At 38.2% G+C, this 24,299-nt stretch overlaps 1 protein-coding gene across 1 annotated transcript in view; it reads right to left on the bottom strand.

The window, feature by feature from the left end:
* The window catches only part of PTH2R (parathyroid hormone 2 receptor), an 89,652-nt gene extending 70,515 nt beyond the window's left edge, over positions 1-19,137 (bottom strand). Inside the window, exon 1 of the mRNA XM_005672143.4 lies at positions 18,830-19,137. Within this exon, the coding sequence (XP_005672200.3) occupies positions 18,830-18,904 (75 nt within the window). The 5' untranslated portion in view covers positions 18,905-19,137. The remainder of the gene's footprint in view (positions 1-18,829) is intronic.
* Between the last annotated feature and the right edge of the window lie 5,162 nt (positions 19,138-24,299).

Below are 24,299 nucleotides of genomic sequence, written 5' to 3'. Positions count from 1 at the left end.
CATAAAAAAGAAGGAAAAAAAAAAGAATATGCTTAAAGAGAATAAATTTCCCTTGAGACTGGATGTTCTATTTTCTACAGTGCAAAAGAAGGATGAACTGGTCTATGATAATGCATTTTGCTTGGAACTTAGGGTTTCTCATATGCTCTAGTATTGATGTGTTATACAGTAAGTTTTATTAACTCTCTACTCCATGCTTTGACACAGGCCTCAAAAGAATTCATACAGACCTATTAATATTTTATTTTACTTTCTTAAATTCTGACATCACTCTCAAGAGTACAATTCCCTTGAGAGAGGCCAAAGTTTTTATATTTTAAAGGGAGTTCGAAAATGAAACATGTTTTTAATTATGTAGAATTTATTTTCTATAATATTGGTCAGAATAGAGAAAGGACTCTGCCATAATAAACTAACAGCTTTGGGAGAAATACTATTGAACAATGCACCTTTAAATCACCAACTATAAAAATGTTCCCCATTTGTCTTTTTTTAATTAAAATAAAAGTAATACATATGAAATACAAAGATAAATACAAAAAAAAAAACCACAAAAGTATCCATACTTCTCAAGTATTTTAATTTTTTTCACAAATTGACCTCTACCTCAGAACTAAATCTCAAGAGCAGGCATTTGTACATTTGGCTGTAAACTATAAAACTCCCCATGACCCTGTTCATAGGAGAAGCAAATAGAAAATGGTTTAGGAATAAAACTTACCTCTTCGTCTATAGCATGGCTTATAAACAGTTAAGATGAAGCATTAGGAACGTGATCCCATAGAGCTGTCATCCTTCATACCTATTATTCATCCTTTCTCTTTCCTTTTAACCACATGGATTTATTGTAGGTATTTATAGAGTTCCAATTACTAATTAGAAACAAAGCTCAGTAATTTTTTTAAGAGTCATATAATGATTACAGAGACAGCATACAGATTAGTGGTTGTTGGGTACTCAGTGGGGGGTGGGGAGGCAAGAAAGGAGAAGGAAGTAATTACGGCTTTAAAATGGGAACAGGAGGGATTCCTGTGCTGAAACAGCTCTGTATCTTGGCTTTGGAGGTGCATGCATTTATAGGTGATAAAATTGCATAAAAATACACACACAAAGGAGTATGTGTAAAACCAGTGCGATCTGGAGTTCCCATGGTGGCTCAGCAGTAATGAAACTGACTGGTATCCTTGAGGACAGTGTGAGTTGCTGTGGCTGTGGTGTAGACCAGCAGCTACAGCTCTGATTCGATCCCTAGCCTGGGAACTTCCATGTACCATGGGTATGGCCCTAAAAAGACCAAAAAAAAAAAAAAAAAAAAGAGAGAGATCTGAATAAAATAGGCAGATTATATAGATGTCAATTTCAGGCTTGGGATATTGTACCACAGTTTTAAAGATCTTACCACTGGGATAAAATGTATGGAAGGTATACAGTATCTTTGTATTATTGTTTACACTGCATGTGACTCAATAATTTTCCCAAAATAGTTTTAAAATCATATAATAGTTTTGTTGAATGACTATAGCCATAAGAGAAAGACCAACTAAGTTTTAAATAAGCAAAAATTAAGTGAAATATAATCTACAAATTATGCTCAAATACATTAAGACTATTTGGCAAAGAATTTGAGTGCAAATGAAATCATGCCTTAGGTTGTTCCCCATAATTTATAGGCTTCCCAGAGCTTCCAGAATCTGAATCCTCTGGGTCACAGAAGCTGAGGCCCATTGAACCAGGCCCCTAGGAAAGATTTCCAGCTCTTTCCAGAGCGACCCAGGAGCAATCTATGTACAGAATTAAGCCCCTGAAATTGTGCTAAACTATTTGATTTAAATACTGGTCTATCTAGGGCTGAAAACCTAGCAATGTAGATTCCCATTAATAATGAATGATTTGCTGTAGCCTAATCCTGCTAAGCATACAGCTCCTCTGCAAATGTAGTAGTGGCAACATGTGTTTGTGAATTAAGCCCTCAGGTTTATGAGCCTAATTGTCAACAGGCTATCACTTTGTCATGTCATGAAAATTAAAAAAACAAGCAAAAAAAAAAACAACTTACAGGCTTCTGCAAGCATGAAAGATTCCCTATTTTCTCAAAAAAAAAAAAACAGGAAAACCAATTAGAAATCAGAATTTTAAAATTCCCACTTATTACTATATATCCTAAACAAGCTCAATTAATCGTCAACTAGTTTAAAATAACCCCTTTGGCACTTAAAGGCGGTAACTGTGCATACCTTCCTCAAAAGTAATTCATTTATGTTACAAAATGTTGCCATCAAAATACAAATCCAAAATTAGTCAAATTAAGAAACATACACACAAGATCAAACAGGTTTGTGCAACATATACCCCTCAAGTTAAAAGCTCCATTACCTATCTCAGTGAGGTTGGCCTGAGATTTTCAGTTATTAAAAAAAAAAAAAAAAAAAAAAAAAAAAAAACTGCTTTAAAAGCCTAATTAGCTAGATTAGTATATCTAAAATGGTTTTCAAGCACTCCACACTATGAACCTGAGAAGTTTGCTGTGAATGTAGAAAAGCTGATACTTGCTTTGAATTGGGGTGCCTGCAATTATGAGGAGATACATGGCTTCAAATATTTCTAAAATAAAATTGAGCTTGGTGGGGAAACTTCCACTCCACATATAAGAGTCATTACACACATGTTAGAGGATTGGATCAAAACTGTACAATTCATTTTATCTTTTCTTTAGGAGATAGTGAAAGAAGCTGAAGCAAAATAATTGGTGTATCTTCATTTAGCATGGTGCCTGGATTCTGTGAAAAAGATTGGCAGATTTCCTTCTCCAGATGAACAGACATTATAACTAAGAATATGTGTTTTAATATCAAGCAAATCTGGATGTGAATTGTTATGAGACGTAAACTTTCGGAGCACTTTTCTGAACTTGAGTTACCTCATTTGTAAAACTGGGGAAATAGTTGTTATAAACCTTTTATCTATCGCCACAGATCATTTTCACCTATTCTTGGATTTTATATAAATGGAACCATTCAGCATGTATTTTTTAGCATCTGTCTTCTTTTTGCATAACGTGGTTGGGATTCATCCATGTCATTACATAGATTGTTGATCTTTGAGTCATATTCTATTCTATGAATACACTACAACTACACTTGTTAGCTACTATAAGTTAGGCTGTTCTAAACTTTCGTGTACGTCGTTTTCATTTCTCTGTGAAAAATGTATGAGTAGGACTGCTAGGGAATAGTGATGAGATATATTTAACTTTGAATCTGCCAAAATTTCTCAAAAGTGATGTACCATTTTACATTGCCACTAGAAGTATATGTGACTTCAGGTACATCCTCTCCAGCATTTGATGACACCCTCTCCAGTATTTGATGATGTTATACTTTTTGATTACAGCCATTCTAGAGGCTGTAATAGTATCTTATTGTGATTTTAATTTACACTTCATGTGTTTAATGGCCATTCCTACTAACATCTGTTCCAAAGTGATCAATTCTTTTGCTAATATTTTAATTGAATTTGTCTTTTACTTGTCTTTAAATACTAGTACTATGTTACTGATCATATAAAAATGTGTATTGGTTACCTATTTATGGTGAATTATACTTTTCTCTTTGGTATTTTTTAATCTTGAATTTACCACTATACAATTCTAACATTTAACTTTCTGATTAAGTTTCCAGGGTACATATTTAGTTAGCCTTTTGAACTAACCTTTCTGAAAAATAAGGAAATTAGTACACTTTTAGCTTCTCTCAATTTTTACCTACACCCAAGTCTTCTAAGCTAACTGTTCTGTGTATATCTGTTCACAACTTTTCTAAGGTTATACAAATATATTCTTCAGGTTATTAGTTACAAATTCACAATTCTACATTCTTTTGCTTGTCTTTCAAAAGTACTTCTTTAACATCTACCTTGCAGCGAAAATTATAGTCTGTGTTTAAGTTACCACTTTTTAATCTTTTTATTCAATTATCTTGGCTCTCTTTTGCCTTCATATATTGCTGCATAGGGAACTATTTATTCATATTGCCTTTGCCTGAAAACTAGAGATCCCTCTCCACTGCCTTCAATTACCTCAGGAGGAGAAAAGAGAAGACTAAGACTTGCATAAAGGGGTTTTTTCACCTTTGTAAGATTTTTAATTCTCTATGGGGGACTTATGGTTCTGCACATTTGACATTCAATAATTCTGAAGAGAGTTGGATAGGTTTATTTATTAATTTTTCCCAGGACATGGTTAGACCTCCTGATTTACAGATTCATATCTTTTTCTACATATTCAGATTTATTTCTGTTACACTTAAGCTTTAATAGCTAGTTGATAAAAGTCCCTCAATTATGCATTTTTTTTCATATTGATTACTACAGATGACATTTGGTCAAATTAGGAAAAAAATTCTGTTGGTATTTATTGAAACTACACTAAATTTTGGATAATTATATGCCAACAAATTAAGCAACCTAGAAGACACTGATAAATTCCTAGAAACATAAAACCTACCAAGACTGAATTAAGATAAATTAAAAAATCTGAAATGACAATTTACTACTAAGGATATTGAATCAATAATTTAAAATCTCCCAAAAAACCAAAGTCCAGAACCAGAGAGCTTCACTGGTGAATTCTACAAAATATTTAAAGAAAAAGTAATATGAATCCTTCTCAAACCTCCAAAAACTAGAAGAGGAGGAAATACTTCCAAACTAATTTTATAAGCATTACCCTGATACCAAAATCAAACAAGAACGCTACAAGAAAAGAAAATTACAGGCCCAATATCCTTGATGAACATACATGCAAAAATTCTCAACAAAAGATTAGCAAACTGAATTAAACAATACATTAAAAAGGATCACAGGATTAACAATACATTAAAAAGGATCAAGGAGGAGTTCCCATCGAGGCACAGTGGTTGATGAATCCAACTGGGAACCATGAGGTTGTGGGTTTGATCCCTGGCCTTGCTCAGTGGGTTAAGGATCTGGCGTTGCTGTGAGCTGTGGTGTAGGTCACAGACGCAGCTCAGATCTGGCATTGCTGTGGCTGTGGCGTAGGCCGGCAGCTACAGCTCTGATTCTGTGAGCTGTGGTGTAGGTTACAGATGCAGCTCGGATCCTGCGTTGCTGTGGCTCTGGCGTAGGCCGGTGGCTACAGCTCCGATTGGACCCCTAGCCTGGGAACCTCCATATGCCTCGGGAGCGTCCCTAGAAAAAGCAAAAAGATAAAAAAATAAATAAAAAATAAATAAAAAGGATCAAGGAATTTATTTTAGGAATGCAAGGATGGTTCAGTAACTGCAAATCAATCAATGAGCTATATTACATTTACAAAATGAAAGACGAAAGTCATATTATCATCTCAATAGAGTCAGGAAAAGCTTCAGACAAAATTCAACATCCATTCATGATAAAAATTCTAAACAATATGGGTACATCCTCTAAATGGTTATAGAGGGAACATACTTCAACATAATAAAGACCACATATGACAAGTCCACAGCTTACATTTTACCCAAAAGTGAAAAGCTAAACGTTTCTCCTCTAAGGTCAAGAAAAGACAAGAATGGCCACTCTTGCCACTTTTATTCAACATACTACTGGAATTCCTAGCCAGAGCAATTAGGAAAGAGAAAGAAACAAAAGGCATCCAAATCAGAATGGAAGAAGTAAAACCATCTCTATTTGCAGATGACATATTATGTATAGCAAGCCTGAATAATGCCACCAAAAAACTTAGGATTAATAAACAAATTCAATAAAGTTGTAGAATACAAAATTAATATTAAAAACCTGTAACATTTCTATACACCAATAATGAAGTATCAGAAAGAAAAAAAAATTTTAAATCTAATTTGCAATTGCATCAAAAAGAGCAAAATACTTAGGAATAAATTTAACCAAGGAAGTAAAAAACCTGTACACTAAAAACTATGACATTAATGAAAAAAATTGAAGAAGACATAAATAAATGGAAAGACATTTCATGCTCATGGATTGGAAAAAAATAATATTGTTAAAATGTCCTTACTACCCAAATAATCTATAGACAATGCAATTTCTATCAAAATTTCAATGGCATTTTTCACAGAAATAGAAAAAAAAAATCTTAAAGAATTTTTTTGTTTTCCATTCTTTTGTTTTCCATAAAGAAAAACAAAGCTGGAGGCATCACACTTTCTGATCTAAAACTATATTACAAAGTTGTAGTAATCAAAAAAAAGTATGGTACTGGCATAGGAACAGATACAAGATCAGTGGAACAGAACAGAGCTCAGAAATAAAGCCACACATACATGGTCAACTAATTTGCAACAAAAGACCAAGAATATACAATGGGGAAAGGACAGCCTCCTCGACAAATGGTGTTGGGGAAACCTGACATGCAAAAGAGTGAAAATGGACCACTATCTTACACCACATACAAAAATAAATTCAAAATGGATTAAAGTCTTGAAAGCAGGACCTGAAACCACAAAATTCCTAGAATAAAATGCGGGATGTCAGCTGCTTAACATCAGTCTTGACTTTTTTTGGGGGGGATGGGATTTGATACCTAAAGCAAAGGCAATAAAATCAAAAATAAACAAGTGGGACTACTTCAAACTAAAGAGCTTCTGTATAGCAAAGGAAACTTTCAACAAAGTGTTGTTTCACCCCTACATGTATGCCTATATTTTATATGCTCAAGTGAGACAGCAGTAGAAGGGCACATATTTCCTGAATGGGATTGGAGACGGTGGAAGAGTGGTGAGAGGGAAAAAGGAGAAAAAAAAAATGTGTAAAACAGGAAAAAAAAAATGCTGTAAGAAGATGGGAAAATATGTATGTATATCACATGAAAAAAATAATATATAAAATTTCATTTATAACATTAACTAAAAGTATGCATTCATTGACTATATGCATAGACAAAAACTAAATGAGAGTGTAGGCAGCTTTTGCCTTGGATTCTTATTATGTTTACATACAGATGTCAATAAATTTCTTTCTAAAAACTAAAACTATATTGGTAATCTTAAGAAGTCTGAATCCCTGGTGTATTAGAAATCAAACTGTCTACTCTTTACACATAAATGAGACCCAGAGTTTAGCCACTTGTCTATGGTCACCCAGCTCAATTATAGTAAAACATGCATGATAAGCCAGGTTTCTGGTCCCCCAGGACAATGTTCTCACACAGGACTACCTCTGTCATTCAAGCCTATTCAGCACATGTGCTGCTCTACAACAGAGTTCACCTCACGTGGAATGGAAAGCAGACAATGATCAGCATGATCAAAACTATGTTGACAGAAAGACAAATAGGATATGACCTCACTTATAAGTGGATCTAAAAAAGTAAAACTCTTAGAACCAGAGATTAGGATGGTGGTTACCAGGGGCTTCAAGATGGGGGAAATGAGGAGATATTGGTCAAAGGGTATACGCTCCAGGAGTTCCCATTGTGGCTCAATGGAAATGAACTCAACTGGTATCCATGAGGACTCAGGCTTGATCCCTGGCCTCACTCAGTGGGTTAAGGCTCTAGTGTTGCCATGAACTGTGTTGTAGATCACAGATGCAGCTCAGATGTCGCAGTTGCTGTGGCTATATTTGACAAGATTGTAAGAGATCAGTGTAATTTGGGACACAAACTTTGGAGAGCCTAGAGGTAGAGCCACAACAGGCTGCAATTCAACAATCAGGTGTCTTGTCAAGTTGGTTTCCTCTCCCAAAGGAACCATCATCACTCAACAGCTGTATTAAACATTAAGTCCAATTTAGACACATTTATTAAAAGGCTGAATATGATATGCATGAAAACATGGGCACATATTTCATATTTCCAGTGACTATCATATTGCCTGGTTCATGAGAGGCCCTCAAAGTACTTGCTGAATGGAATGGCCATGAATAAGGCTAAGGGTTTTTTTTTAAGTTAGATAAAGTACTCTATTTTTTAAATAAAGTTTTTTGAGGTATAATTGATATTAAAAGGTGCACATATTTAATGTATGCAATTTGATGAGCTTGGACCATGCAAACCCTCATAGTACCACAATTGATGACCACAATCAAAACAGAGCCAGCATCTCCCAAAGTGTCCTTGTAACCATTTTGTTAGTTTGCGGGTTTTTGGTTTTGGGTTTTTAGGTTTTTTGGGGTTTTTTGTTTTTTGTTTGTTTGTTTGTTTTTTGCTTTTTTTTATGGCTACACATGCAGCATAAGGAGGTTCCCAGGCTAGGGGTTGCTTTGTAGCCACAGCTGCTGGCCTACGCCATAGCTACAGCAATGCCGGATTCAAGCCACATCTGCAACCTATACCACAGCTCACAGCAATGCTAGATCCTTGACCAACTGAGCAAGGTCAGGGATGGAACCTGCATCCTCTTGTATACTAGTTGGGTCTGTTACCACTGAGCCACAACAGGAACTCCGAGTTTGGGGAGGGGAGTTATATAAAGAATAATTAACATGAGATCTACCCTTGTAACAAATTTGAGGTGCACAATACTGTATTGCCAAACATAGTGTTCAACAGCCAATCTCTAGAATTTACTCAGCTCATATAGCTGAAACTTTAATAAGATGTTCAAGAGGTAATGTGTTTCTTTGTTTCCCATATCTATATAATTAAAGCACAAACCTTATGTGTAACTAGACAGCATAAGGAAATTTCTTGGCACATGCATCTGAATCCACAGGTAGATCAGGCTTCAGGAGAGTGAGAGAATGTAAAATTCACAAGAGCAGGGATTTTCAATTTTGCATTTATTTTCCCCACAGGGTATCCTTACTCTACTACAAGTCCTTGTTTGCCACAAAATTGGTGAAAAATAGAATTGATGTTGGAGAGGCAACATCATAAGATTGTTGTGAGGATTAAAAAAAAAAGTAATGCATGGACAAAGCCTAATTAAGTGCCTTTATATAATGAACACTGTATAAATGTTTATTATTACCACTATCATCACTAAGCCTATACATTTATCACATTCTAAATATATTCAACCAAACTAAACTTAGTAAAGAAAAAGGAAGAAACAAAATGCTGAAATCAGAAACATTTGGCTACAATAAAGAGAAGGAAAAATGGGAGTTCCCATTGTGGTTCACTGGTAAGGAACCTGACTAGTATCCATGAGGATACTACAGGTTTGATCCCTGGCCCCACTCAGTGGGTTAAGGATCCGGTGTTGCTCAGATCCAGATCCCACTTTATGGTGGCTGTGGTGCAGTCTGGTAACTGTAGTTCCAATTGGACCCCTAGCCCGGGAACTTCCATATGCCATGGGTGCAGCCAAAAAGAAAGAAAGAGAGAGAGAGAGAGAGAGAGAGAGAAAGAAAGAAGAAAGAGAGAGAGAGAGAGAGAGAGAGAGAGAGAGAGAGAAAGAAAGAAAGAAAGAAAGAAAGAAAGAAAGAAAGAAAGAAAGAAAGAAAGAAAGAAAGAAAGGGAAGGAAGAAGGAAAAGGAACAGATCCTGCAGGGAGGGGAGGTAGAACTCAAGAGGAGAGGCAAAGAGCAACTTTTTGTATTACTGGCAACCTTGTCTCCTGCTCAAGAGTAAAAGCTCCTTGGAGGACAGAGCCCTCTATTAATCAGTTTCAGAGCCTACATGATAAACATAATACTTAGTGGTCCAATGCAATTTTATCAAATTAGAAAGGAGAAGACCTAGGGAGGAGTTCTCATTGTGGGCCGGAAGGTTATTAAAGACCCAAGGTAGTCTCCATAAGGATGGGGATTCAATCCCTGGCCTCATTCAATAGGTTAAGGATCTGGCATTGCTGCAAGCTGCAGTGTAGGTCACAAATGCAGCTGGGATCTGGTGTGGCTGTGGCTGTGGCATAGGCCCCAGCTCCAGCTCCAATTCTACCCCTAGCCCAGAAACTTCCATATGCAGCACATGCAGCCATAAAAAGAAAAGAAAGAAAAAGACCTAAGGAAAGAGAATTTTTATTGGGGGGTTGCGAGGGGGGCACCTCCTTAAATTCACAGAGAAGCCTTCAGGCAGTCATCCACTCATTCTACTCTGGTTGTGCTGGTTTAGCAGTCAAGAGTGTTGAACATCCCTATTTTAACAGTATTCGTGGAGTCCCTCCAAGGACAAGACTCTATGACAAAATGTAGACAGAAAAGAAATCCAGGCCATGGATCTTGCCTGGGAGGTAGGTCTGGAGGTACAATATGGCACTCAGACTACGCTATTACCATGAGCGTTAAGAAATGCAACAGATCCAAACAAGGTGTTGTTTCTAATATATAATTACCACTCGGTGGGAAACAGAAGTACGCTATGTCTTTTGGATTGATTTGGAAAGGCATTTATGAGGCTGCAAGAAAACCCCACATATCTACTCAAGATTTCTTCCAGTTTTTAGATATCTCCAAGCTCAATTAATCAACATGAAATTGTGCTTCAGTTTTATTTATATAACTACCAAAGTGTGTCTTATAGACTTTATTCATCTAAGATAGAAGATGCCAGAATATATGTTGAGAGACGTTCCATCCTGGTACTCATTATATGCATGAGTACCTTCCTGAAGGCAGATTTTCTTGTGATGTAAGTAGAAAAAACATTCAAACTTAAGCACATCTCGTGCCCACAAAATTGGCTTAAATGCATTGTTAAATACAATTGCTGCTGTCAGGGAAAAAAATGTATTTAAAAATAAATAACTGGAAAAACTTTTTATTATAGAAAAGAGAGCTAACCTGATTACGTAAGTAAAGAATGTGATAAGCAGTATAAACTATTCTCATTTAGGAAATTTCAGCCAGTTTGCAATTTGGTGTAAGTGCTTTCATAAAAGAGAAGCTGTTTAATTACCTTAATTACACATATAAGTCTGCCCAATCATCTCACATAAATATATGGCAAGATAGTATTAAACAACATTTAACTTATCAATCTGTATCTTATTTATGAGTATTTGACTTAGTTGCTAATTCAAGCAGCAGTATATAATAGCCCTTCTACCTATAATCATGCAAACACCAATATTTAATGAGCATCTACTGGGTACCAGTCACTGTAGAAAAATGATTAAGAAGTAGTTTCTGCCCTCAAGTAGTTCAATATCTGTGCCAGGAGCTCAGCACAATTAATCTGACATTCTTTAAAGAAATAATGTATCATCTGTGACTTTAAAATAAAAACTATAAAAAGACACATACACCTCAAGATTCACTGCAGCACTGTTTACAATAGCCAAGACATGGAAGCAACCTAAATGTCCATCAACAGAGGAATGGATAAAGAAAATGTGGTACATATACACGAAGGAATATTATTCAGCCATAAAAAAGAATTAAATAATGCCATTTGCAGCAACACAGATAGATTTTAGAGATTATTACACAGTGTGAAGTAAGTCAAAGACAGATATCATGTGCAAGCACTTATATGTAGACTCTAATAAAAATGATACAAAAGAACTTATTTATAAAATAGAAACAAACTCATGTTTCAAAACCAATCTTAGGGTTCCTATAATGTGAAACTATTAAGGGGAGGGAGGAACTGAGAGGGTAGGAAAAACATATACACACTACAGTATAAAAAAGATGATTAACAAGAACCTACTGTATATCACAGGAAAGTATGTTCAATGGTTGGCAATAACCTATATGGGAAAAAAGAATGGAGATACATACATATAACTGATTCACTTTGCTGCACACCTGAAATGAATACAACATTGTAAGTCAACTGTACGCCAATAAAATTTTAAAATAAATAAATAAATTGTGGTTACAATTTCTAACAACATATATATTTATAAATTATATATGTTGTCATTCAAAACTTCTATGTTAGCCTTACATTTAACAACTTAAAATTGGCAATGACGTTACTTTTATTAAAAATCTAAAGAAAATATCATACCTAATGATAAATCTTTATTTTTTATGATAAATCTTGAGAAGCGTCCCATTGAAATAATAAGCAAGAGAAGACGCCCACAATAGTTACTATTACCATTCAATGTTATATGGAATTTCTAGCTAACGTAATATGATAAAACAAAAGATAAAAAGAAATAACACGCCGATATTGGAAAAAATTGTTACTATTCAGGAATAAATTTTGTACATATGAATCAATAAATAAAAATAACAGAGATTCTCTATATGAGCAATAACCAATTTAAAACGTAACAGAAAATATGGTAGTGATAATGCTGATGACAATATTGATAGCTCACAGAGTGAGCAAACCCCGTGACAGGCACTAAACTAAATATCTCTCTTCAGGTTTTCATGCAATACGCACACCAAAAAAAAAAAAAAAAAAATTGAAGAAACTGAGTTTCTGAGATAAGTAGCAGCATAAGAATAAGAAACAGATTTCAAATTTACTTCTGATCACGAAATCCATAATCTTGACCATTCTGAATAGTTCCCACTTCCTCCAGAAAGCTATGATTTCCTTTCTTTGAGAGTCTATAAAATTCTATCAGCCAATGGACTAACTGGTAAGCTTAACATTTAGCCTGCTAACGAGCAGTTACTAAGACAGAAGTGCTCTGAAAATCCCCAGGTCTCTCGTTGAGACATTCTTTATCAGCAGCTCTCTTCTCCCCATCTTTGGTGACTAGATGTAGGCTCCCCCTGCATCTTTTGTACCCAGGTCAGCCACCTCTGCATCATAAAATAGAATGACATTTTAAAAATTAAAACGGGAGTAAACAACTAGAGGCTTGTGTTCCAAGTGGAACCAGAGGATGGGTTTTCTCAGTCAAGACATGGAAACAACCTAAATTGACAGAGAAGTGGATAAAGAAAATGTGGTACATATACACAATGGAACATTACTCAGCCTTTAAAAGGAAAGAAATAACAGCATTTACAGCAACATGGATGGACCTTGAAATTATCACGCTAAGTTAAGTCAGTCAGACAATGAGATACCAACATCAAATGCTACCGCTGACTTGTGGAATCTAAAAAAAGGACACAATGAACTTCTTTGCAGAACAGATACTGACTCACAGACTTTGAAAAACTTATGGTTTCCAGATGAGACAGGTTGGCGGGGGGTGAGGGGAATGCACTGAGGGTTTGGGATGGAAATGCTGTAAAATTTGGTTGTGATGATTGTTGTACACCTATACATGTAATAAAAATCTATTAAGTAATTAAAAATAATTCTTGTGATAGGTAATTTAAAAAAAAACAAAGAGAATGGGTTTTCTTAGAATGGAAGAAATATGAATTACCTTAGTCAAACACTTCTGGAGAACTTACTTACCACCCAAAGGTCCTGTGTTAGTTGTCAGAGGGGGTTCCAAATTGCTTATTAGCCCCTTCCCCCTGTGAATTTACAATTTAGGGGTACTCTTATAGAAAATCAATCTACCTACCCTTTTTCTAACCAGTTAATAATTCCACGACACTCTCACTAAGAATATCATTCATACACATGGCTTCAAGTACTCTCTATTTAAAAAGTGATGATACCAAATCCAGAGCTTTTCTTAAGCTCCATAATCCAATATCCAACCATCTGCTAAATATCTCACAGGATCCACCAACTCAGCTTATCTTAAAATCTAAGTCATCGATGAGACCTGCCCCAACCCACTCTTCCTTCAGTTGATGTACCTTCTATCTCTGGAATCCATCTGCTTCCTTCCATCTCCCTTTCTACAAGGACACACAGTGATTATCAGAACACACCATTCTGATTAGCTACACTGTCTTCAGAATGACTTCTTCAAAGGAGGAGATAGATATTAACTAATCACTCACATTAATAAATGTCAAACTATAACATCTGTCAGCACTATGTGTAAAATGTCCAGCTGCTATCAGAATGGATTTGTGTTATGAAGGAGAAACCATAAGGAATAGAAGGAATGGCCTTGCAGAATTCACACACACACACACACACACACACACACACTCACTCATACCCCTTTTAAAAGCCTTCAGGCCCCCAGTCGTTTTTAGAAATAATATCAGGAGTTCCCGTCGTGGCGCAGTGGTTAACGAATCCGACTAGGAACCATGACGTTGCGGGTTCGGTCCCTGCCCTTGCTCAGAGGGTTAACGATCCGGCGTTGCCGTGAGCTGTGGTGTAGGTTGCAGACGCGGCTCAGATCCCGCGTTGCTGTGGCTCTGGCATAGGCCAGTGGCTACAGCTCCGATCAGACCCCTAGCCTGGGAACCTCCATATGCCGCGGGAGCGGCCCAAGAAATAGCAAAAAAAAAAAAAGAAAAGAAATAATATCAACCTTATAATCATTCCACTAAAAAAAAACTATTTACAAATATAAGAAAAAGCCATTTTCATTATCATATATCTTAAGGCTTTTGTTGGTATGTTTTTAAATGTAATACTCTCACACTCTATGAGACAAATGCCATCATTGTCCCCATTTTAGAATGGGGGAAATGGAGTTTCAACAGGAGAAATAAGTTGCCTAAAGTCACATGGCTGTTCAAATAGTTAAAGAAACGTAAAAACTAAACAGGGGAGAAAGAAAGGAGATGGATTCTAGCAGATGACAAAACCAGTTGATGCTCAAGACAGGAAAATAAATGGAATGCATGGGTAGTTGAAAATGTTCTACTTATATTCACAAAGAATTGAGGAAGCTCTGAGGAAATGAGACCTACTCTTCGTACACTACCAAGAAAAAGCCACATCTGGGTCTGGCCAGCTTGCTGCTTTGAGGTTCCTGGGGCTGAAGAATTACCCGCCAGAATTAGTGCGGCCAACAAGAAGGCCACTCCTCAGGGATGCAAGGCCTCCCTATAACTAGAAGACTCATAGAAAAAGTCCTGGTTGTCAACAGGAAAGAAGAATAAACCAACCATCGGACCGTTGACAAAAACAGTGCTTATGGAAATAAGCACAATATAGAGATAATTAGCAGTCAAGTTCCAGTTTGATTTTGCTAAAGGTATGCCCCTGGCTTACCATCTTGGAGAAGCTGCCTGTGACCCAGTTATGTCTTCATTTTAAGTCTACCACTAAGGACTTGTTGGTAATTTCATCATCACCATGATTCCCAGTTAGCACACAAGACTGAGACACAGAGAATAGGGGTTTTTTTTTAACTACTTATTACCTATCTCCTTTTATCTCTATATCCCATTCCTACTTCTCAACTTTCCCATATGCAACCATTTATATGAAATACATATAACATGTTATCTGAATATAGTTATACAGCATATATTGCTGTTTTAGGTGCATTTATCTTAATGTTTATAAATGGTATTATATCTCACTGTTTCTCTGCCCTATCTTAGCCTGTTTGAAAGACCTCATTTTAATACTCCACTGAAAACCCAGACTGTCCCCAACTCTCTAACACCACAGAATTAGTGCCATAACCATTATGGACTTGTGTGAGAAATTCCTTGGGAAATATACCCAGGAATGGACATTGCCAAGAAAGAGAGGGTGTGTTTACATAATCTAGCTAAGCAGTGCCTGACTGATTTCCATGAGGAGGGCACCAATCTGAGGGGTGGGTTCCAGAGCAGAAGCCCTAGAGTGAATCGTGGCTACTCTACTTGTTCGCTGGAATGGGAGTATCACCTAACGTCTCTTAGTCACATTTTTTTCATTTATAAAGTGTGAACAATTATACTTGCCCTGGCTTATAAAGTCACTGGGAGAATTAAATGAGGTAATAATAGATTAAAGCGCCTGGCACCGTATTTGGTATGTGGCAAGTAAATAATGTCATTCACTGATCATCACAGTCTTCCCACACAGGAAGAGATTTCAGACTTTCCAGGATGCCCTGAATCTTCACAGTGGAAGCTCAGTAAAGCCCATCCTCCTCACTGCAGACCTGAAGAATAGAGAGATCAAGTTTCATGCCCAAGGAGCTTGCATGTTAACAGAGGAGGGATTCGAATACAGCTTTCCAGTTTCCCAAGCCACTGCTCCTTCCCCTGCACCAGAATGTCCACGGCAGTGGTGGGATTCCACTTAAAAACGAGTAAGAACTGGAAAACAAAACCAGCCCCACGTTGGTACCTACTCACACCTGGCACCCTATGAAACTAAGGTACTTTCACTCCTTGTGTTAGGAGCTCGTGGGAATTTTTTCCAGCTGTGGTGATGGATTCGAACTCATTCCTAGCGCTAGTTGTCTGATGGCCACACTGATCTGCAGCCCTGCAGCCTGGAGATGGTGACTGCATCACCTGTGGTCAGCCCATTGCTGACCAATGCTGTTCCTTGAGAATTTTGTAAGGGAGGCAACAGCCATGGAGGTGCATCACTGAGGCAGTCCTTCTAGAAAGAACCAGCCATCTGTCCGAAAGGAATGCAATTGGCTGATAGCCTCCAGCTGCAGTGCTTTCAAGCATCTGTCTGAACTTTGGATCCAAGTCAGTAATCACATAAACAACTCCAGCCAATGACTGACCACAGCAGGAGTACTAGGACCTGGCTATTTATCACATGCGACTCCTGGGATGGGCAACCTTGCCCCACAGCTCTCTGTGGGGTTGACCAAGACTTGTCAGATTTGCATCCCAGGCTGAGGCTCTCTGTCCAACCCTGCTTCCTCACTCATCCTATTATCTTTCTCAGGCATTGCGCTCCAATAAACCTACTGTGCCTCTACTTCCATCTCAGCCTGTTTCCAGGAGGATCCACTGACAGTAAAGAAAAACTACACATATTTATATAGTTGTCCTCATTACCATGTGAAAATCTGATTTTAGGAAATGCATTGCTGGGCTCTGCAAGGACACCTCATGCATGAACTCATGGCTTCTAAACTGTACACTGAGGCAAAGGCAGCATCTTTACCAACCGAAAACCCAGAGTTATTTAAAACAATTGACAAGCACACGCTTATGCCATCTATTTTGTGAAGTGATTCAATGTTTGTCAGATAGTAAACATTTATTCTACACAAGCTAACTCTGCTTCGATGAGTTTCCTTTGCTGTTCTATCAATATATTGTTTTTTTAATATATGTCCTAGCTGGGAATGAAAAAAAAAAAACGGTAGATCAAAGAAGGTGTCAACTTAAATCACGTTAATGTAAGCTTCAGATTTTGTTTAAAGTGCCAAAATGTAATATATTATCACCAACTGTTCTTTTACACAGTTCTTAATCTACAAACACAAAAGGAAATCAATTTAACACAGGGTCTCAACCTGAGGCACTTCTGCCTCCCAAGGGACAACTGGCAACACCCAGAGATATTGTGGTTGTCACAACCAGGCGGGGGGGCGGTGGGGGGAGGCTGCTACTGGCGTCTAGTGGGAAGAGGACAGGGAGGCTGCTAAATGTTCTACAATGTACGAGACAGCCCCCACGACAACGGATTATATGGCCCCAAATGTTGAGAAACCTCGGTTTTAAATGATAGAAAACGTGTTTAATGTCCTGATTATCTTCTTGAAAGCTAAAACGAAATATTCTGCTCATAATACCATAATGATTTTTTCTATGCTGTACTAAACAATGTCTGTCCATTTCCTTAGAAAAAGTAATTTAGGACACTGAATAAATAAATGGTTAGAGTTCATTTGCCCCTTATACAAGGAAGTGGTGTTTTCCAGCACATTATCCAAATATCTTATGAGACAGAAATGCAGGAAATACATTAGAAATCACCAGAGCTCCATAACCGTCACCAGATTCTTAGGGTTTTCCATTCATTGATATTCCTTCTGTTACTTTGGTGAAATTTTTTAGGTTTGAGCATATCCTACTTTTGAGCATTCCTTGACAATTTTAATTAACAATGTATAACAAACATCGTTTGTTTCTTTAACAATTACGTTTACAGGAAATAGCCTCGTCATATTAGATAAAGCCCAGTATTTAGCAGGGCACACATTTCATTTAACATATGTAGCTATGTAGTTTAAAAGAAAAAAAAATGCAATTTTAGAATAACTGAAATTTAACCTGGCCATCTGAAAGCCAAGAACATAGTATTAAGTTTAGACAGTATCAGTACATAAATGAATGCCTTCGTTTTCTCACAGGGAAAGAATTAAAAAAAACAAAAAAAAAACAAAAAACAAAAAAAAAACTTAACAAAAACCACCTTAGGGCTTTATTTGACGGTCAAAGTGCGCCCCCTTCCGAACAGAAGAGAGAATTAACGTTGATTCAAAGTAAGTGCTCAAACCGCATTACACTCAACACAAACACACCTCTCTTTCTAGCTCATCTGAAACACTGAGTGTAAATCCTACATTTGACGCAAAAAAAAAAAAAATAAAGGTGAGAATGAACTGTGACTTTCACATTAGAGAGGTACAACTGTGAAATATCACCCACCCAGAAAATCTCTAAACGATATTAACAGTATGAAAAATGACAACCTCCACTAAATTCTAAACATTAACTCAGCTTTAGCAAGTTACATATTTTTTCTATCTAGTCCCCTCGTTTTAATGATAGTGATTCTGCATCAGGGAAAGCCAGTTATTCTTTCAGACAGTGGCCTCAAACAATCCTAGGCATTTAAGTTCACAAAAGTGACAGTAAATTGCCAGCAGACAAAAATAGTCTGGATTAATTAAACCAGGATCAAGGAGTTTAAGAGCAAGAAAAGTTCTTCACCTCCCAGCCTCACCCTCCTGATCCCCGTAGTTTGTAAATACCCTCTTGCAGATGCCAGAAGGCTGGTCGGAATAGTGCCCACTCCAGGACATCATTCAGTGTGCAGCTCCCCTAAATGCCTGTGAAACCTTGCTGAGTGCACTTCTGTGTGTCTGTCTCTGTGTGTTAGTGCGTGGATATATTAGCTTCAGCGCCCGTCCGCGACTTGGTCTGGGTCGCCCTGAGTCCAAGGTCCCCGGCTGCAGGCTCCAGGAAGCAGGTGCCGCGGGGAACGGGCTCTTACCTGGGCTCCCGCGAGGAGGCAGCCACCGAGCAGCACCCACCCCCAGAGGTGAAGTGAGGCCCCCGACCGGGCCATACTCGGACCAGCAAGGAGCCGGAACACTCTTCCTGGAGCCTGGGGCAAGCTCCACACTCGTAACTTGGCCGGTGCGAGGCAAACTTGAGGAGAGGAGCTCAGGGTCGGCCCTAGACCACCCTCCGGGGATGCCGGGAGGCCGGACAGCCGGTGCCCCTTGCGCTTGGGGTTTGGTCTTGCCGCGCGGAGGCTGGAGCCTTGGTCCCTACTTCCGGCCTTGACTCGCGGTCTCTGCGCCACGTGGATCCGTGCGCGCCCCGCGCGGCTGCAGGAGAGGGGAGGTGCTCGCGTTTCATCTCTGAGTCACTCTGTCCCGCAGCCCAGGGGACTAGGGGACAACAGGTACAGGGCGTTGCTGCCGCCACCCATCACTCGCACCGTCTCTGCCTTTCTCCACTCGTTCCCAGGTTCCAACGCCCTGTCTCCAGGAGCACCCGGGTCCTGGGGGAGTATCCGAAAGTTCGCTCCTGTCCAGGCAGGGGCGGACCACCAGCCACCACATACTTGGACAGGATGGTTAAAGGTTTCCTATGCCAGGCGTACTCTCTCCCTAGCTGTATGCTCAACAGTCCTTACAACTCTCTAAATGTCCCTGATTGCCTTTCTCCTAACCACTGGGTGTGAGTGTGGGTGTGGGTGTGAGCATGGGTGAGTGGGTGAGTGGGTGTGTGGGTGTTAGGGAGAGAGAGATTCTACTCCGGCAGGCATCTCTGGGTCAAATATTTTTTGGATGGTTTGGGGTTTGAGGTTACCAATTAAAAACAGGCCCTTGCCATCTACCTCCATAAAGACGAAATCAGGAGCCCTCTGCAGTTGCTGACTTTCACACCCGCTCAAAGGAGTTCACGGTAGTGATCAGGAATGAGACAGTCTGTGCTCTAGGGAAAAACTAGCAGAACAGGTCTGCAGAGAGTTTCAGGAGAAGATTTTGAGTTCAATTCTTGTTTCTCCTCCAAAATCATTAATAGTGACATCTACTCTCCTGAGCGACAGAAGCCTCTACCAAAATCTGATTGCCTGCACCTTCCTCCTTCAGTAAAATCATAGCTATCACGGACCTTTCCCCCTACCTCTTTGGAGTAGTTTCTCAGGGCCATCTAAAATACTGTCTGCAAATCTATAGTCGTCATTTTGCCCCAAATAAAACTGAATTTCACAACTCCTACATTGTGCATTTTTTTTCAGTAGACAGGATCTAGGCATTTTAAAAAGACGATTAAGAAGTTCTGTGGCATAGCGGGTTAATGATCCCGTGTTGTCACTGCAGCACTTTGAGTTGCTGCTGTGGCACGGGTTCAATCCCTGGCTGGGGAACCTCCAGATGCCTTGGGTACAGATGCAGAGAAAAAAAAAAAAGTGTTAACAGCTTTTTTTGTTGTTTAACAGTTTTTTTGTGTGTGCATAAACATCTTCGTTTGAGACAAAATATTTTCCTTTCTTTTTCTTAGAGGCATAATCATCAAGATGCCAGACATTGAGTGGAAGATCTCCCAGCATCTGATACAATTGGGAAGGAATGACTCCCACCCATAGAGGAAACAGAATCATTTCTTCACCTCCTCTTGACAATGAAGATTTGAGACTTGTCACCATTAGCTTTCATTTGAGTGCAAAGGTGAAAACTGGGTTTGCTTTTAAAACTTATAGATTATTAATAACTGGCCAGCTCTAAAACACTAGAAAGAGATGGCTTTTATTTCTAAGTCTGAAAGTGTTCATTCCTATGTCTGTTTTTATTGTTTTAATATGAATATGCATATAAATAATTTCATGTGATTTTTGAAAGTAGCAAGGTCTAAATTACACATCACACATCGACATACACCTGCAAAATAATCACCCAAAGTTCACTCTCTGCTTATTTTATCAAGATTTAAGTGAGGTATTTGGGGTTTTTTGTTTCGTTTTTGTTTTCGTTTGGCACTCTTTTCAAAACAGCTCTCTATAGTCATTATTACTTAAATTTTTCAGTTTGATTAAATTATTTAGAATTATTACCTGCTACACTACCCTACGCAAGCAAGAAAATGATGGTAACAGCAGTAATACTGATAGATAGCATTTATTAACGCTTTATCATATCGCAGTTACTCTTCTAAGCACTTCACACAAAATAAACTCTACAATTAACCTGTGAGACAGCATTATTGTTTTCCATATTAATAGGTGAGGAAATAGACACTGAGTCATTTGCCCAAAGTTCAGATGTTTTATCATGTGGCACTACTGATCATCCTATTTGTTTTTTGTTTGTTTGTTTGTTTTATATATAATTTTTTTTCTGCTGTGCAGCATGGGTACCAAGTTACACTTACATGTATACATTTTTTTCCCACCCTTTATTCTGTTGCAGTGTAAGTATCTAGACATAGTTCTCAATGCTACTTAGCAGGATCTCCTTGTAAATCCATTCCAAATTGTATCTGATTACCCCAAGCTCCCAATCCCTCCCACTCCCTCCCTCTCCCCCAGGGCCGGCCAGAAGTCTATTCTCCAAGTCCATGATTTTCTTTTCTGTGGAGATGTTCATTTGTGCTGGATATTAGATTCCAGTTATAAGTGATATCATATGGTCTTTGTCTTTCTCTTTCTGACTTATTTCACTCAGTATGAGAGTCTCTAGTTCCATCCATGTTGCTGCAAATGGCATTATGTCATTCTTTTTTTATGGCTGAGTAGTATTCCATTGTGTATATATACCACATCTTCCTAATCCAGTCATCTGTCGATGGGCATTTGGGTTGTTTCCATGTCTTGGCTATTGTGAATAGTGCTGCAATGAACATTCTGGTGCATGTGTCTTTTTGAAGGAGACTTTTGTCTGGATATATGCCCAAGAGTGGGATTGCAGGGTCATATGGAAGTTCTGTGTATAGATTTCTAAGGTATCTCCAAACTGTTCTCCATAGTGGCTGTACCAGTTTACATTCCCACCAGCAGTTCAGGAGGGTTCCCTTTTCTCCACACCCCCTCCAGCACTTGTTATTTGTGGACTTATTAATGACTGTTCTCCTATTTGTAGAATAGTATTATTATGAATTTTGTTTCATATTCCTTAACCCTCACAAAAATGAACACTTTTCCAGCCAATTTTTCTTTTCATGTCTTTGTGCCCCCTTCCAAAACTTGAGAATAATTTGCTTTACAGCAGTATTTCTAAGCCAGGAACAGTTTTGTTCCCCCAGGGGACATGTGGTAATGACCAGAGACATTTTGGTTGTGTCACACTTTTGGTGTGTCACACTACATGTTTTTAGCATGTTAGGTAAAATTTTAAAATAGCTACACAAATGTATGTGATAACATCAGAATATTTGTTAGTCTTGCTATAAGATATTATAATTGCTTATATTATAGGTATATGTGGAATAATTAGTTAAGATTATTTTCAAATTGAGAAGTGGGAAAAAAACCTTTTTGCAAAGTTGATGAAATGACTTACCCACCAAATCTCTTTGCAAATAACATCTTGTCAATCCTTCAAATCAATGAAAGAGAGGGGACTGTTCCGAGTATCCACATTTATAAATGAAAAACAGGATCATAATGATCAAAACACTCAAATTCAAGTCAATCCCGATCCCAAATAGATTTTTTGGTTATTCCTCTCATTCTGTGTTTTGCTGTTATTTATTTACTTGTTGGGTGTTTTTGTCTTTTATGGGTCTGCAACGTCATACACTGACCACCTGCATCAGAATTAGCTTGCGTGCTTGTTAAAAAGCACCTTCTTGGGTTTTATTTCCAACCTGCTGACACCCAATCCCCAGGACCAGAGTTCAAGGATCTCCATTTTCAAAAAGGTCCTGGGTGAGTCTCATACAAGGTAAAGTTTGGGCACCACTGTCTAGACAGACTGTCGCCAGCAGCTACTATGGGCGTCAAGGGCAGTTGTAAGGTCTGTCGGCGCAATGCTTCTCCTCCTTAAAAAGTGCATTATCTTCTGCAATGAAGAACCAGGGTGGTGGGTCAACAGTCAGCCTACTTTGCAAAAGGGAGATGAGGGACAAGTAGGCTGTTAGTTTGACTTCCCCAAATCGCAGATTGGACAGCTTTATTTTGAGGAAGACTGTTTCTATTGTTATTATTCCATCTCTGAGTATAGCCATCTCTCCTTCTGTTCATGTTGTTCTTCTCTCTTTGTTTTGGTTGGGGAGGAGTGAAAGATGGAAGGCTCTGCTCTGCTTCGTCCTTCAGCTGCAGGACTGTCTGTTGAGCTTCTCTTTAATAGACCACCTACTGTCTCTAGAAAAGAATTTGGAGAGCTTCATTGGGAGCAAATACTGCTGCTCTTAATTGCTCTGCAAATGGAGAAAGGGCAACGAAAATGCGAAAATCAATTAATTAATTGGAGGTTAATTAATTAATCATCAATGTAATGTAATTGCTTTGACTATTTCTCTTTCTAATCATCGATGTAATGTAATTGCTTTGACTAAGTTCTTTCCAGCTTTTTGATCCCATGCTTGGGTATGGTGGTTGTGCTGTTGCTATGTGTGTCTGTGAATGTGTGTCTGTGTCTGTATCTGTGTCTGTGTGTCTGTCTGTGTTCACAGTTATATCTGTTTTTAAACACTCCAAAAATTTCTATAAAATTATAGTGTACCAATCTCATTCTTTGATGTTTTCCGGAAGATACAGTTTGATTCTTTTAAAATATATATACATGCATTTTCTACCATTTTGATAGAGCTTTAAACAGGAATTAGAAATAAATGTATGTTCTCCATTCACTTTTTCTGGAAACCCAAGGGAAAGGACATACTTAAAGACTCTTGGTTTTTTTTTGGTTTTTTTTTTTTTTGGTTTTTTTTGGGGGGGGGGGGCATGCCCATGGCATGTGGAAGTTGCCAGGCCAGGGATCTTCAATTTGGGGGAAGTCAAACCAACAGCCCACTTGTCCCGCAGATCCCACTGACAAAGTAGGCTGACTGTTGACCCACCACCCCTGGTCCCTCATTGCAGAGGATAATGCACTTTTCATCACATCTTTTCCTAGCTCTTTTTTACTATTTCATAATTTCACATTTATCATTTCGAAGTATTGACTTTTTTCAAATGGTGATTTAACAATTTTCCCAGATACCTAACCAGTTAATACAGCCTCATTTATTGAAGAATCCATCTGTTTAATGAGGAAGATATTTTGATGAGGATGAAAGTTTGCTGGTGGCTCTAAAAATCACAACTTCAGCTCCACATACAAACATCATAGGATATCACTTATATGTGGAATATTTAAAAAAAGGATACATGGAGTTACCATCATGGTGCAGCAGAAATGAATCCGGCTAGGAACCAAGAGATTGCATGTTCGGTCCCTGGCCTCGCTTAGTGGGTCAAGGATCTGGCATTGCCATGAGCTGTGGTATAGGTCACAGATGAGACTCGGATC

Source organism: Sus scrofa, chromosome 15, assembly GCF_054392235.1.
Source record: "Sus scrofa isolate SSC_HxYL_T2T_F1_AM1 chromosome 15, Sscrofa_HxYL_maternal_Yorkshire_Landrace_v2.0, whole genome shotgun sequence".
In the NCBI taxonomy this organism is placed as follows: Eukaryota; Metazoa; Chordata; class Mammalia; order Artiodactyla; family Suidae; genus Sus; species Sus scrofa.
This window is presented reverse-complemented; position numbering and strand designations above follow the sequence as displayed.